Below are 16722 nucleotides of genomic sequence, written 5' to 3' on the forward strand. Positions count from 1 at the left end.
GGATCACAAACTCTTCCCAATTTCGGAATTTTCTTGCTTTGTTCCTATCTATATTAATTAAGCCCCATTTATCAGGTATATCTTCTTGATTTAACAATTCAGATTCCCTTAAAAATGTGTCCACCTCAATAAGAATATATCTGTAATCATCTTATCTTTTCTCTACTTTTTCTTGGGGAGGTGAATTAGATTTCATTTCCTTTTGTTTTACATCATTATACTCTTTTATTGTTATTACATCCAATTGTTTGTATTCCCTTATTCCTACTGAAGTGCCTAAGATTGTGTTTTTATCTGATATTGATTTACTATTTCCCTTGATATTTTTAAAATTGTGTTTCTCTATATTATCCTCTAATCCTCATCTTCAAATTCTTCCTCATTAGTTTCCATGATTCTTTTGATAAACCATCTTTTTTCCTTCATCGCTTCACTATTTTCATCTTCTTCTTGAGCTTTGAGATCCTCAGGGAAGTCTTCTTCATCTAAGTCAATTTCATCCAAAGGAATGGGGGATTCAATTTCATCATCATTAGTTATGGGATCCATTATTTCTGTCTGATCATTCTTTCTTTTACCATTACTTTCATCTTGTAACCCTTCTGCTAATATATGTACTCCAAATTCTTCCCAGTTATGATTTGGGTCTGTCAGGTTTTCCTTTTGGTGGGAACATGAGAAAGTTTAGGTTACAACTTCCAGATATCTGTTTAGAGATAATTTGGATCATAATTTGTGAAAGAAAGTATAGTTGTGACGTTTTTATCTTGCTATGTTATGTACATTATAATAGAGGCGCTGCTTTGTAATGAATGTAGAGAGGCCAACAGCATGTGTTTTTTTTTTTTAATGGCACACAACATGGTGTATCTATTTGTACGGGTGACACAGGTGTTCCAAAAATCTGACTGATCTTGTATGCTTGTAATTTCAAACAACATGACTTATTTGATTTACCATAAATAAAAGTAGTTAAGGGGCAGAACACAGTTGAAAACAACAGTTTGGCAGTTTCTGTGCAATAAGAAAAGTTAAATACAGAGGTTATGGAAGGTGGTGTGCATCAATGACCTTTGTCTTGAGAATGCTTACTCTTTCGCTTCTATCATTTTATCTCATCGAATCAAATTTTATAATCAATTTTTTGTCTGGTACAAATGGATATGTGTTTTTAGAAACTCTTTTTGCTTACATTAGTACTCTTTGAAAACTTGGACTTGGGACGGCTAAACTATACATATTTTGAGAACTTGATCCAGCTCTGTGGACTAATGGTGAAATCACCTCTTAATCACAGAAGTAGCACAGGTTTAATTATTTTAGCATTTACCAGAAATAACAGAAAATTGACATGACATAAACAGAGAATATTTGCAGGGCTTGATTTTTTATTAGGTGTCAAAAGTTGTGACTCAAAGAGGTACAAAGTTGAAAAGTTTGTAAGGTTTAGTGTACAGCTTCGGATAAGGAGATTTGAGATGCTAATGAGGCATGCTGGTTGTATTGTGACCAAAAAATGTGTCATATGCATGAAAATGATGTATTTATTTAGCCTTGTGTATGGGTATTGGTATCGTTGCATGCATCAATCAATCTACCTTTGTTTTTAACTGCAAACCATGTCATTCATTTTCATTGTTATTTTGTAATAGGCCCTTCATGATAGTTTACTCATGTTTAATTAACGTATAAATGGTCTTCAAGTGATGACTTCATTATGCTTTATTTTATATGTGCAGGCATGACAATACAAATTACTTGGAAAAGTTGAAAAAGATGATTTTGTTCATTGAGAGAAACTTGGAAAAAAAGGTTTTCTTTTTCAATAACATGGTTTCAGTGTATTTTTTCTTCATATTTGATTTATATCAGTTGAGCGATTCTTAAGCCTTTTTCTTGTTAAGGGATTTTCCCTCTCTGTTTGAAGCGATATCAAAAGATTATCTCCATGAGAAGTCTTTATAGATAATTTGTTTTATGTATGTTGGAAATAATTGCAAAGCAAGGGATACTCTCAACATGTAGGAAGAAACAGATCTTATATATCTAAGAATTATAATCATTGAATTATAAATAGTGATAAGTTAATAGTTCATCAGCATCTTTGAAGAACCATATGATATACTCCATCTAATTATGAAAGAGCGTCCAACTGGACTCAAGAAAGTTAGAGGACTTAGTTTACATGCTTTCCAACTTGTGCTTCCTTTCACAAAGACAAATTGACTAGAATGAAGGGGATACGAGAATGGTGAATATTATGCCAGAGCATATTGACTTTAATGCTTCTACTTCCCAACATGTTGTACTTAAAGAAGATCTTGATAACAAGTATGCACTACCACTAAACTAACAGTTCTTGTAGTGTTTCTCATATTTTATTACATACATCATCTTTTTTTTTTATGATATTTTGAAATACTTTAATTTTTATTAATTATATGATGCTGTAGTATTCTAAATGTATTCAGTGTTGAATTTGAGAATATACTCATGACTTTTGTATGCTATTCTTAGACAATCCCAAAATGAACCCAATTTCATTTTTATTTTTTTGTTGAATTCACCAACTGATTATATGAACTTTAATCCAACCTGAACGTAGTCCCAACAGGTTGGATCACAAGTTCTATGCATGTTCAGGAGCCCATTCTCTTCCACGGAGATAGGACAGGAATACTTTGTATTGGAAGTATATTTTTCTTTTACATATGAACCCTCTCGTGTTGTTTTTAATTTTCCTATGGTTGAAATATTAATTGAGTCAGGATATATGATTGATCAATCAATCAATCTATTTGTTTTCAGTTATTGTTGTTTTACAAACTTGTTTTCATAAGGATTACAATGTTCGTGAGTTTTAGGTTTGTGGACCAAACCCACTTCGAAAAAGGTCCAAATTCATCATTGTGGAAGTATGTAGACATTATACAACAAGTTCTAGGTAGTGGGGAAAATGTTTGAGTTCCTAGTGGATGTGATTTGAAGTATACAAATTCAATAGCTGGTTGATGGATAGCCCATTTGTATAGTATTCCTAGATTGAACATCAAAGCTTTTCCAAGCAAGAAGAGTACATCTATGCCAACATCTAGTATGGTGCAATATATTGGAGAGTTTGAAGAAGCACACGAAACATTTTCTTCTAGAGTAGGTCATCCTTTGGCAAGGAAGGGATCTTGAATTATCGCTCCTTCAAAGTGAAGTACCTCTTTTCAACAACCAGTCCAAATGTGGAAAAATTACATATCCCCTCTTATTCTTCTTTTTCCCTTTTCTATCTATTTGTTTTATATTGAAGTTTGTTGTTGAGTTTTGCCCCTAATGTGAAAAAGAGCTTGTTCTTTTAATTTTACTTTTACAGTTGTAACATTAGCATAAAAGTGTATTTTGGATTTCTCAAGTTATTCCACATTCTAATTTGTTGTTGATATTGAAATGTGTCTCCACTTTTTCTACTTCAGTGATTTTCTTTTGAAACTGTCTTTCCCAAGCTCAAGGGTATTGTAGTATCCCAAATGGATATTTCCCCAAACTTCTCTCAAAAATAAATTTCAGACTACAACCAGATTGCTTATGCAATAAACTTTCAGATTTGGCCAGCAAGTAAACAACAATTGCTCATATGAAAACCTCATAAATTTTTACTGTATTATAGTATTCAGCAATGCAAAAAATGTACAACAAAGCTCATATGAATTCTCCAGAATATGGTATTGCATTATACATCAGTGATACACTAACCGGATAACTAAATCCAATCTTAAACACAATATTATAGCCAGATTAAAAAATCTAAGAAAGACCCTGTAAGCACATGTGAGAGACCTGGTATGATCTCTCCATAGACAATGGGATTGCGTCCATTGTTTACGGGCACAAGGGTTTTTGTCCTCACGCTAGATGGAAGCTAAAGCTTTACAAATAACTCTCCAAGAGAGAAAACTTAAGTCTGAGTCATAAACCAAGCATGTCCAAAATGAATGAGACTTCCTCTTCTAGTGCTCTATAGTGACTCTTCAGATTCTCATTCTGTCTTTTGTCTTAATTCTCCTATGTCACCTTTTTTCCCTCTTTAGTTTAAAGAGAATTTTTTTAATAGCTTTAATTTAACTCCAAAGTCACTTTTAATTATTTTATAAGTTGGGCTTGTAATTTTTCTAATGTCCACAAAAAGGGACATTACAGGTATAGAATTGAAAATCAGTTTTGCTTGTGCATTTTTTATTGAAGTTCATTATTGTTACTACAGCCCAAAGTTGGGATGTTGATCTTAAAGATGCCACGTTAATTGATGAGGAGGCATAGGAGCGGATGGTTGGGGTTGGATTGGATTAGGCAGCCCCTCACACTAGCAATGACTCTGATTTAGACTCCCTTTTGATGCAGTGTTTATAGATGCTGGTTTGGGGCAGTGGCAGATTCGCCATGTTTTGTATCTTTTTTTAATTGAAACTTGCAGCCTATAGGCATTTTTCTGTATTTTTTCTGTCATAAATATGCACATAAGTTCATAACAATGAAAACAATTAAATTTGGTTAATTTGTTTCTGAATTCTAATGAGAACTGTCGTGTTATGAATAAAAGTTCTATAATGTTTATGTCCTATGAGGAACGATGTATCAATTTATTATACAAATATCTGAAATTTTGTGATATTTAAATTTTTTCCTATTATTTTACAAGCCATTTCTTATTGCTCCAAAAAACTGGCTTTATGAAAAAGCTGTTATTCCATGGGGGCGCATGCCGTCCAAAAAAACCAGCTAGCAAACACTTTTGATGAATATTTCACTAGCTTAGTTGACTAGTGGAAATTATATTAAACTACCAGTCAACAATATGGAGATAAATGTTAACCTTTCCCACCACTGAACAATAATCGGTTGTCCAATTCTGAGGAACATATTTTATTTTGATTATGTTTATATCTATATGTTTGCTATTCATAACAAATGGCTTATATATCTGATCTCTCTGGTTAATGGTATGAATAGAGTGTTATAGGATTGAGCTTCTATTCACATCCAGATGGGCCAGTGACTGGAGCTGATAGCTTCAATTCTACTGTTTTGGCTTCTGGGTAAGTACAGCATACACACATACATTTCATTAGTTGAGTGGGATTTTAGATACAAGGTCGCTTATATCCGATGATTTACATGTATGCAATTTTATAATTAAATTTTCTTTTTTAGCTGTGACTTTCCTTAAATATAATAGTCATTGGTTCATTCACGTGTCTAATAAACTCTTTCCTGGCAGGGAAACACAAGCATTGTACATCAGCCCTCCAGCAGATGATAAAATTCCAAAGGTATATCATCTGTTAGCTTTAAATAATGATGGAATAATAATCTCAACTGATTTCCTAATCATTTATTCTTGCTTTGGTTTCTGCTACAGGATTGTTCTGCAGGAGCACTACTGATTGGTGAAATTACCTATGGAAAATTGTCACTAGGGAACAAGAAAGGGGAACAAAATGGAAATAAATGCCCTGCATCATCTGAGATATCTTACATGGTGCCTCCAGCAGCTAAGGTAGTTAGAATGTAATTACTTTGTTGTGGGTTGTATTTGATACTGAAAATGTATTTGTGTTGCTATCCAATGCATTAACAATAAAGTGCAGCCAGATTACATGTCACATACTCTAAGATTCCCCTCTCTAATCTGCTGAAAGAAAAAATTTCACCCAAGGTATTTTAACAAAATAGAACTGAAACACTGGTAATGCATAGAACACTCTGAAAGGAAGCATACTATTGGAAAGACACATCAGACTTCATCAAGCACACCCAAGAAAACACTGTAGAAGATGTCATAACAATTTGATAATCAACTTCAGATCAAAACTGGACTATAACAGTATGTTGTGTTGCTGTTTTTGTCAGTACAGCATGTTTCTATCATTATGAAGCTCATTATAAATTCATTTTCCCACCAAATGAAGACTTCAAATTATCAATTAGCTCATGAAGATGACATAACGGAGTGTTGTAGATCTGATATATCTCTGTTCTGCTGCTCAGATCACTACTGTCACAAAACTAGACTGATGTACTTCTGACAATTCACAAGAAATGCCATCCTTACAACAGGAGCCACTTCCTTGATGCATTGAACACATCACAATTGTTCTCCAACTGAAAACACACTCCAAGTATCCACAAAATACACCCGTAAACGGTTGGCATACATTATGTCGGCTGGAAATGTTTAAAATCACTGTCGTGTCTGGTTTATGTTTTTATCAATTTTAATGGACTGCAGTTAAACAATTTACGTCAATGCCTCCAATAGTTCATATTCATAGTGGCCCAATTACATCAGAATTCATGAATATATGAAAAGCAGGTTACATTTAATACCACATTAACAATCCAAACGTCTGTAACAATGGTATCAATCTTATGTACTTGGAAGGTCCTACAACATAAACACAGTTTATAAGAAGTGAATGGTTATGAGTAAACAGGCCCATTCTTTCCCAGGTGAAGTCTGACATTGCATGGATGATAGTCTGCCCTGGTTGCAGCCGCGTGAGAGTTCTGTCAGTCCACTTTGGTATGCCTGCTGTCCTTGTATTGATGTTGCAACAGGGCACTCCTTACTCTTATCCAGATGGCTGCGGGATTGCAGATGTTCCCTTGTTGCAGGTCACGGGATTCATTGTAGGCTGAATACAGTGCTGGCCAGAGTGTTTCTACTTCCTTTGGCATACAAACTCCACTGTCTACTCCCACGTCTAGAAGGACTCTCAGCTAACTGAAACAATTCTGAAATAAATCATAGGAGTTACCTCTGTAGTACTACCGTGAGAATGCCTGTTCCCTTTGTCTGCCGTTTTCACTGACCTCCACTTGTTGGTATCTGTACGTTAATGACACCCAGGACTGTCATTCGGCTGACATACTCCTATCTGCTGCTGAAGCTTAGATTGTTCATACTAATCCCAATGGGAATCTCCAAATTTAGTTCTGAATAACAAAGTGAGATATTGGGTTTGTGTCCAACCTCTCTAATCTCCTTAAGGGATTTCGTCCTTAAGAACGCCAGTTACATTTATGCAACCAGGATTATCTTAAAATATTGATATATCTCATGGTGTCAATTCCAATGTAGCTCCACGCTTTTATAACCTTAATATGAGGGAAGACACAAACAAGTAGGCAATGTGGGATAAAAAGCCAGTTTCTTCTTTTAGTCACTTAAGTTACTTTTGTCATAAAGTGGACTTTAAATCATAAAGTAACTTTATATTTGCACTTTATAATATTAAAGTGACTTTATTGTTATAAGTTACTTTATAATAACATTACAATATTTAAATAAATCACTTAAGTCACATGAACTTTAATATCTTTTGAAATACTTGTCTGATTGCCATGCCGTCTGAAATAGAAATTTCTCCTCATAATTCCCCATGTGACCAAATACGCTCTCTAAAAATAGAAAGGGTCCATCTCTATTACTCCTGACTTACTATACATAGTAAGTATGGAAAATAGAGTCCAAATGATATCGAATGAAGGCCAGATCCATAAATCCCTGAATGTTGGAGATGAATCAATCCTTAGAATACCCTCTAACCATCCTCATTAGCTGATCCAATATGAGGCTAATCCCTGAAATTTTGATGCTGATAGCAAATGGGGACATTACACATACATTGGGAATAAATGCTACCTATGATATTTAGACAATTTTATTGTTAAGAATGAACATACTAAAACATAAAAATGTGACTACCGCGCTGATTGTATCTATTTGAGATACCAAACTGAACTGAAACTCAATCAACCACCTATGGATATGTGCAAACTAATTGATGAACTCAAAATGTGTACTAAATTAGGATCTAGGATGGACTGTATAATTTGGACATGTGGCTGATCTTCAACATTGTTAGGTTATGTTATGATAGTATAGGTTGCTTGTCCTCATCAATCTCAACACCCTTGTGTGGCAGTAAATTTTGTTTGTGTGAACTCAGCACATAAAGTTCATTTTCTAGAATCTTGCCATGATAATTTTTGAGTGAAATCAATATGTTCTGTATATCTGTTTGATAAAATTTCGTCAGAATCAGTAGTAGTAGCTTTCTTTGTGGTCATGGGTAGATATTCATACTGTACTAGGAGAAGACACTAGAAGCGAGGGACTTTTTATGACAGGAAAATTAGATTTCACCATGTCTTTTGTTGGAAGCCAAGTTACCGATTTTAGTACAGGTCTGGGTATGGGTATTGGGTACAGTGGTATGCCACATTTTTTGCCCTTGGGAATGGGTAAATGCTTAGATATGTATGTAAACATACATAAATAATTTAGCATGTGCCTATATGCATACACATCTTTAATCTTATAATTTTATAAAATATAACAATAGCAATACTAATAATTTCCATGAAATAGAATATTAAATACCTCAATCATAATTTGCAAAATGAATATACTCCTGAACTTTTATTTGAACGATTTGTAAAAGCAAAATGTCATTACCCAAATTACAATCAATATTCAACAGTTTTCATATTTAACTGTGTGATTTTTGAGTCAAACTCGATGACCCATGTTTCATGAGTAGTGATTCAACATGAATCCATCTCTCATGAGAATAAATGGAACACTTAGCACTCATTGGATCTAGGTGATGCTCACAGGGGTGAAGCACCGGGACTTCCCGGGAGGTCCCGGGAAGTCCCGGTGCTTCACCCCTGTGAGCATCACCTAGATCCAATGAGTGCTAAGTGTTCCATTTATTCTCATGAGAGATGGATTCATGTTGAATCACTACTCATGAAACATGGGTCATCGAGTTTGACTCAAAAATCACACAGTTAAATCCTGATATTAACATCACAATTTGACTAGCTGTGGAAATCATCTCCTACTTATCAGTTTTCATATTGTTATCCATAAAAGCATCAAAGTCATCATTTGGTTCAATTTTAGCTGAACCATAATCAATTGGAGTGCCACTCGCATTAGATGCGTCATGTGTAAAAGTTGCCTCATTACTAGAGACCTAGGCAAGTTGTGCAACTGTAACTTCTAAAACAGCACTCTCGGGACTTAGCTCTTTTGCACCTTCATTGTAATGAGGTGTCTTATGTGACGAGCTGAAGGTTGGAGTATACATAGACTAAATCGTCAACTTTGTTTGAAATCCATGTAATATGCCACTGGTGCATATTTTCCCTAGGTTTTTAACAAACATTTTTTCAGAGTGCAACAGATCTATTTATGCAAATAAATGCTGCAAATGCTCACATAATGTACTCAAAAAGTTATTGCATTATAAACCAGCCATACAATAACGTCACATAGAATCCAATTTTACAAAGACAGTAATAGTCAGATTGGGAAAACATATAGAAATGAACATGTAACTCCAAAGTGAACTCCATCATGAATTCACCACCAATGCTGAACTGGGTTTGCATCCGATTCACCGAGTAGAGCTTGAAGGTTTCCATCCCCAGGTTCTAAACGTGAAGTTGAATACTCCATAGATTTCTCCAAGACAATTCACAACCAAAATCAATATCCAAGCATAGCTGAAATGAATGAGACTTCATCTTTTAATGCCCACGTAGTGACTGTTCAACTCCCCTTTTCTATCTCCTTGTATTTTTGCCATTTTGTCTCTTATTGACCCTCTTAAATAATATTAAATTAACTTTAATAGTTCTGCATTAAGTCCTTGCTAAGTCTATATATATATATATATATATATATATATATATATATGTATATGGGTTGGCTTGTTAATTCTCTAATGTCCCAAAAATGGGGACATTACAGTCCTTCCTTGAGATTGCTTGCACTCAAGCAATCAATGCAAATATTCCATATTGTTCTGTAAGCTGCTCTGAAACTACCATTGGTAATTGTGAAATAAAAATGTAACCCTTCTATCAATAAAATCCCTGGACCCCATGTCAACTTGTAAAATTCAGCTGCAACTAACTGCTGCGTTACTCTGATCTGATCTGATCTGATCTGTACCAAGCCTTAAGCTATGTAATAAATTGCCATAATCCACAAAACGCAATGCATTCCTCCTGTAAACTCTTGGATCCCATACATCCTACCAACACGATCCTGGGAGTAGTAATAGTGGTCCATCCATCCACTATACTTTGGTATCATCCAACTGCACAAGTCTATTACTCTACCCATACCAAAGATACCTCCGATATGCATGAAGAACAACCTGTTAAGCCACCAAATGCTGCTTCTATAGGATATTCTATTATGAAGAATGATGCTAACGGTGTCATTGTACCCATGCATAGTGAAAAGATTCAAGTAATGTGCAAAATATAATGTCAAATGATACCCATGCAACTCAATTCTTCTTGTAGTCCCAACCAAACCTGAAAATGTAATGATAGACCAAACATGATATTCACTACTATTTGAAGCATGAACGAAGAATGTATCACTAACCAATAAATTAACAACTGCATTATAATACCAATTCAGTGACGAAACTCTAGCTCGACTATCGAAGTCTTTGGTTTGCATTGGAGACAACTTCATTTGTGATTCACCGCCGGTATTATCAATCAAATCTACATCTCCATCAATGAAATGATCACCATCACGTGTAGTTTTACAAGTAGTATCACTTGGTTCATCTTTATCCACATGATATTGTGAAGGTGTATAGCTGCTTATATAAAAATCAGAATCCTTGTAGTAGACTTCTTGCTGGTCCTTAAGGTATCTTTGGCATAATGTGTCTCAAATGGATAAGGTGGAGTCACAATATTATTTTCACCCTCATTCTCAACAAGGTTATGAATGCCTTCTACCATTTGTAAGATATCTTTGGCTCTAGAATTAAGACCATCTTTTGTAAAAGTAGTTCTCACAGAAAATTGATTTTCAGCTTGATATAAGTAGTGTGTCATACTCAGTTTTAGGCAAAGCTCATCTACTCCCTCTTTATCTGCTGCATGTTCGATATCTATATCTGTATCTTGGAGCATCTTCAAGTAATCTAATTTCATTATTTTGAATGCCCTCTTAAGAGTGTGAAGTTATGTACTACTAATTCCATTCATTATCCCCTCCTTTTCAACACTTTTAGTATCTCACAAAGTTTCTTCAATGTTTTTATGTGAGTTATCAAAATGCACTAAGGCTGCAATGACCATATCATCCAATTCTTTCAGCTTTTCCTCCGAATTATATGCTACAAAAACATCATCTTGACATAGAGCTTCTGACTGGTCCTTCAAATCTGCCGATAAAATAATCTCATCTTGCTTTTGCTTTTGAATTCTAGATTGGGCATTCGCTTGGAAGGAAGAGTTTTTATTTTCAGCTGCATCATTTTCAGAATTGTTCACCGTGTTAAAATGTATTGCCTTATCAACTATGACATTACGGTTTTCAAATAATTAATTCTTATGGCGAGGTTCATTTTTATTCTGGGAAATATCTTTTAGATAATCCTTCTCATGAAAAGGGTTGTCAATAGCTACTTCCAATTCATCAAACAAGATGCTAGTATAATGTAACATCCACATTTCCCGGGTCTTAATTAACAACTAACATATCCAAGAATTACAGATATTACTTCATTTCATAGGGAAAACAGATAAATCAGTTTCAATCATATGAATGAGATTTACGGTTAATATTAGTTAAACAAAATTTCTTAACTAAGAATTGAAAAACACCATCAATAAATTTACTATGGAAATTAAAATCTACATACAATGGAATTCGAGGCTGAAATCAATCTAGGAATGCTTCTGCAGCCACCTAGGTTAGTCCCCAAATACCACTATAACAATATCAAATGACGACTACCATCCAATGCTGCTATATCAAAATCAAATGATGATTACCATAAATTACCATTATATCAATTAGGGCATCACATACCACTGTATCAATTAGGGCATCGATTACTGTTGGATCATATAGGGCATCAGATACCACTGTATCACTTAGGGCTTCAGATACCACTGTATCAATTAGGGCATTGATTACTATTGAATCATTTAGGGCATCAGATACCACTGTATCACTTAGGGCTTTAGATACTACTGTATCATCTAAGGCATCAATTACCACTGGATCATTCCTTTCCTTCCGATTTGCTAAACTGTGGTACTAACATATGATTAGAAGATATGCTCATAATCATTATTCTTATATATGAAAACTGAAATAACAATCCTATAGATATTTCCATATTCAGATAGAAGATCAACTGATCTAACTGATTTCCAGTTATATTGACGATAAGAATTGCTTTCTTTTAAAGAAATAACTGTAACGATGATAGAACTCAATTTATCTTACCTTCTACTTGAATATACATCATAAAGTAAAACTACTTGTTTCCGACAAATGTTTCAATACATAGCTTATCTTTGTCTGTTGCACGTTCGAAAATTCGTGGAGAGGTGAAACATTGTCAGGTGCTTAACCTTCCAACTTTGGACCATAACTTATCCTCTCACAATCTCTAACGAGAATGGCCCTCCCTACCTGGAATAGACATGGAACACCTTGTCATCCATTGAGCATCTTGGTAATCTAATCACACCACTTGACTTGACAACAGGGGAATACAATAAACGTAATTAAGGATGAGCTATTAAATGTTTCCTTCTAAAAAAATAATAAACATTGTTACATCACATGTAATTCTTTTTTCTTGATATTGCAGATCTTTCTCTCACCTCTTCACCCTTTTCCTTGGCTGTATAGCCGGGTGAGTCCCAGGGGTTTGAATTCTCAGAACAACCGGTTCTTTCTGTTGATTCTCAACTATTTCATAATTAACATATATTCCAGCTTATTACAATCTGTCATTTGAGAGATTATATTCTTTAAAGATTTCAAAATTGATTGTTTAATTCTAATATCCAGTGGCATAATGATTTATGGATCCATACTTTGGTTACTTGGTTATCACTTGCCATAAACAAGGCTAAATTAAAGAAGTTCAATATGTAAATTCAAACAAGATATCATCATGATAAATGTTGAAACTTGCTGCAATCTGCTCTATGCATAGATTCGTTACTTAGTATGCTTATCACAACTATGACCAAAAAGATTATGTTCTTGAGACTATTTGGAAAATATCATTGGATAGTATATTTCGTTCCAGATTTTATTGCATTTGGAAAAATGCTTCCATAAGGGTTGTATCTAATTTATTATGAAAGTCTAAAGAAGAGGACTGATAACAAAGGACATGAAGTATGCAGCAAAACTCATATTGTAACTTTGAAATAAATTTGGAAAGAAAAGAGTCTTGTGAGCCTAACTGGCTGTTATGGGTCTTGTGAGCCTAACTGGCTGTTATGGAAAGCAATAAAATGATATTGAATAACTTTACATGACCTGATGTATATACTGAATATGTTGAATCCTTGCAATCCGAATTGAAAATCTACTCTCCTTTTGACGTTGTAGAAATATCAATGCAGAATACTTATTTCTCAAAGGTCGAGTTCATACGATAGAGTTTCTATTTGTAATGGACACTTAGGCTGGAAGAAGAAAGGGACTTCGGCTCATGGGATGATGTGAAATCGGGCGCTGAAGGTGACAGAGTGAATAAAAAAATACAGTAATAATGAAAGGTTGTCAGTATGTAGAATGCTCTTATTGAATGTGTCCCCACGGCAAGGCGAACGAGCATATGTAAAAGGTGTCGGACTTCATACATGGCTTTAGTTAAAAGAAGAGCCATGCCTTCTTGGCTTTCGCCGGTTCAAAGATTATATGCTATTTCGAATCTCCAAGTATTTAAATCGGTGAAGAAAAGAGAGGGAGAGAAACATAAAGTAAAAGGTCACAGGAAAGAGTTGGAAAGATTATAAATTCAACTATTATTATAATATATACTTACATACGTTCATGTAAGTATATCAATGGGGTAACATCATTATTTTAAGTTATTATAATTTAATGGTGCCATTTCATTTCTATATTTATATGTACGTATATAAATATTTATTATAATAATATGATGAAGATCTATTAAAATCCCTTGAGGTATGTTTTATATTTTAATTAAATTATTTATTTAATAGCTCATGTGGTTCCATTGATTGTATCTTGATGTTCAAGTCGCTAGGTCCTCAACACATTTGCTTAGTGATGGTGATGATCCTGTGTCTAATTCTTTTTGACAATGCTTCCACCCCTTTGACGTACTTCCTATAAGGAAATTTTCTGCAGTTAAATCATATTATCATAATAAGTTATTTAATCATAAATAATCATTAACGTCTAATTGCCTATTCAATTTCATGAAATAATTATAATGACTAACCATCTTACCATTTCACAAGATTATAACAATTTTAATTGTCAACTGACTTCATGTGAACCACAACGGCTATATTTTAAATTAGGTCAAAAAAATTGGGATGTAACATATAATCCTTATCATCATCCATGGCTGGTTCCTTCTCATGGGTTTCATCATCTTGAAGCTGGACCATAGAGTTCTCAACTTCCTCAATGCTGATCTGAATTTCTTGGGCTGAGTCATCATCTTTGTTGACCTCACTGGAAATGTAATTAAATTTGTATGAGATTAGATGTCTTCTGATTCAGAATTGTATGGTTACTAATCTCTGATTTGATGGTTGCAGATTCAGATCTGAATATGAAGATTTCGATTGATCACAAATTGTAAAATTTATTCAATTTTTATAAATACTGAATAATAAAGTTTGATCGTGTAACTGAAGGCAGGGCAGAGCATTTGTCGATTTCTGTATTCTCTTGCTTGGCCTTTTATAAGTATACATATCTTAATGAGGAGACATGCCTTGGATGGATGTGTCTCCACAAAGTGGAGACATGTCCATACATGACATGTCTCTTCACAAACTATGATTAGTTATGCAGATAAATTGATTGCAACGGTGTTTATTATTTAGGTTGATTTTAAATAAATCTCTACACAATGGCGCCGATCTCCACAGAGAATTAATTAGACTTCAATTTGATTATATATATAGTTGTAAGTTTATAAGCAGATTACATGTCACGTCTCAATTAGTATACAAACACAAAATGTCATATAATAGATCTGTATGAGCATATCGATATATTTGGAGAAGAAATACAGATTTAGTGGATAATATTATAATAATCTGCTTCTAATACATATGTGAATGAATAATATAAGCAAAGTGTATTGTGTATTGTGTATGTTTATTATACTACCATCCAATTTATTTGAACAAAGCTATTCATCAACACTCCCTCTTAGCTAGGGAAGATAAAGAATCTAACCAAGTATCACAATTGGCTCATCTACTGTGAAAAAAATATCACCTAATTTGTGATATTTGAGGATATAATATGCCCTAGAATAGCAAGTCACTTGAAATTCTTCTTATATATATCCATGTTATGGTATGTGCACTAACATCACGTCTCATGATGTCTACCAAAACAAATCATGACATATCCACACAAACATTTTTCCACCATGATTATCTCATAAAGAACATAATGATCTACAACATATATCAAGCCTCATGATATCTATCAAAATGTCCAAGAGATACTATCATGACAAGTCCACAAATATCAAGTCACATGATATTCATCATGATAGTGAACATTGTAAAGTCGTCACCTTAAAATATTGGATACAAGTGTATATTATTTAAAAGGTCTTCACTTGTCAATAATGTACACAAGGGGCCCATAAAGTCATAGAGCCACCACATATGACAATTTTTTTTATATGGAGACACTATGGATTCTCTCACGGGGTGTTGTCATGGTGTCACACATATGGCATCCACCATGAACCATATCAGAGGGTGGATCCACTATGGCTCAATCCATAGGGTGAAAAAAATGGCTTTAAGCTTAAACTTCTCTCTGAAAGGAAAGAATATGCAAGATACAAATAATAGATCATTGATGCTGAAGTTCCTTTTCAGCTAAGGCTTCATTCTCTAACATATCAAGCTTGTCCCAGAAGTACACAAAACTTCTCTCTAGCGCGAGGCTTGGTGAGAATGTTGGTTGTCTCTTCTTCAATGATGATGTACCTTAACTGAAAGTTAGAGAAACCATCTCGACACGGTCTACTCCCTCTAAATCAATATCATTGGATGTCAATAGATGTAGATCCTTGTGTTGCTCCTTCTCTCATGTAGGCATGTGCTGTTAATATACTCCGATCATGAAAAATATCTTGTTCCAAGGGACTCATCATCAAGCACATGATTAATTAGTTTATTAATCACAATATTGTTCACTAGAGCAATGTCCTATACACAAAGGTACTTGTCTTATTCCATAGTAACATGAGTGAATGTAATAAACTGTGGATTTATCCCAAGTACATTGACCAACCTCCTAACCTCCTTGTCCAAGGTTGCATCTAATGTAATGTCAGAGTCCCTCTAAATGCTATTTTCCTCTTCTTCGAAAAATGTTTCGGCCATCAACTTAGCCCCATGACTATAAGCATTTAAGTATCCATCTAACCTCGAAGATCAATTGAATCAGATCCTCTATCTGCTCCCTCTTGTCATAGAAATATATCCTTCTTACATAATTCCAATCATAGAAGATAATTTTCTTCAATAGACCCACATCTTCTAGCATGATCAATATATGAGTAAGATCCAAAACCACTTTGGAGCTACAGTCCTAAGATTGAGTCCTTTATAATTCCTCGGTAGAATACCTAATGC

The 16722-nt window shown here is 34.2% G+C and overlaps 1 protein-coding gene across 1 annotated transcript in view; it reads left to right on the top strand.

Annotated features, from left to right (window-relative positions):
• Nucleotides 1–16722, top strand: part of TPP2 (tripeptidyl peptidase ii) — a 313725-nt gene that overhangs the window by 220101 nt on the left and 76902 nt on the right. Inside the window, exons 24-27 of the mRNA XM_089825602.1 lie at nt 1740–1812; nt 4999–5084; nt 5267–5318; nt 5408–5545. Of these exons, the coding sequence (XP_089681728.1) occupies nt 1740–1812; nt 4999–5084; nt 5267–5318; nt 5408–5545 (349 nt within the window). The remainder of the gene's footprint in view (nt 1–1739; nt 1813–4998; nt 5085–5266; nt 5319–5407; nt 5546–16722) is intronic.

The sequence above is a fragment of the Cupressus sempervirens genome, chromosome 4, assembly GCF_028749045.1.
Source record: "Cupressus sempervirens isolate cs-2001-9-10 chromosome 4, ASM2874904v1, whole genome shotgun sequence".
NCBI lineage: Eukaryota > Viridiplantae > Streptophyta > Pinopsida > Cupressales > Cupressaceae > Cupressus > Cupressus sempervirens.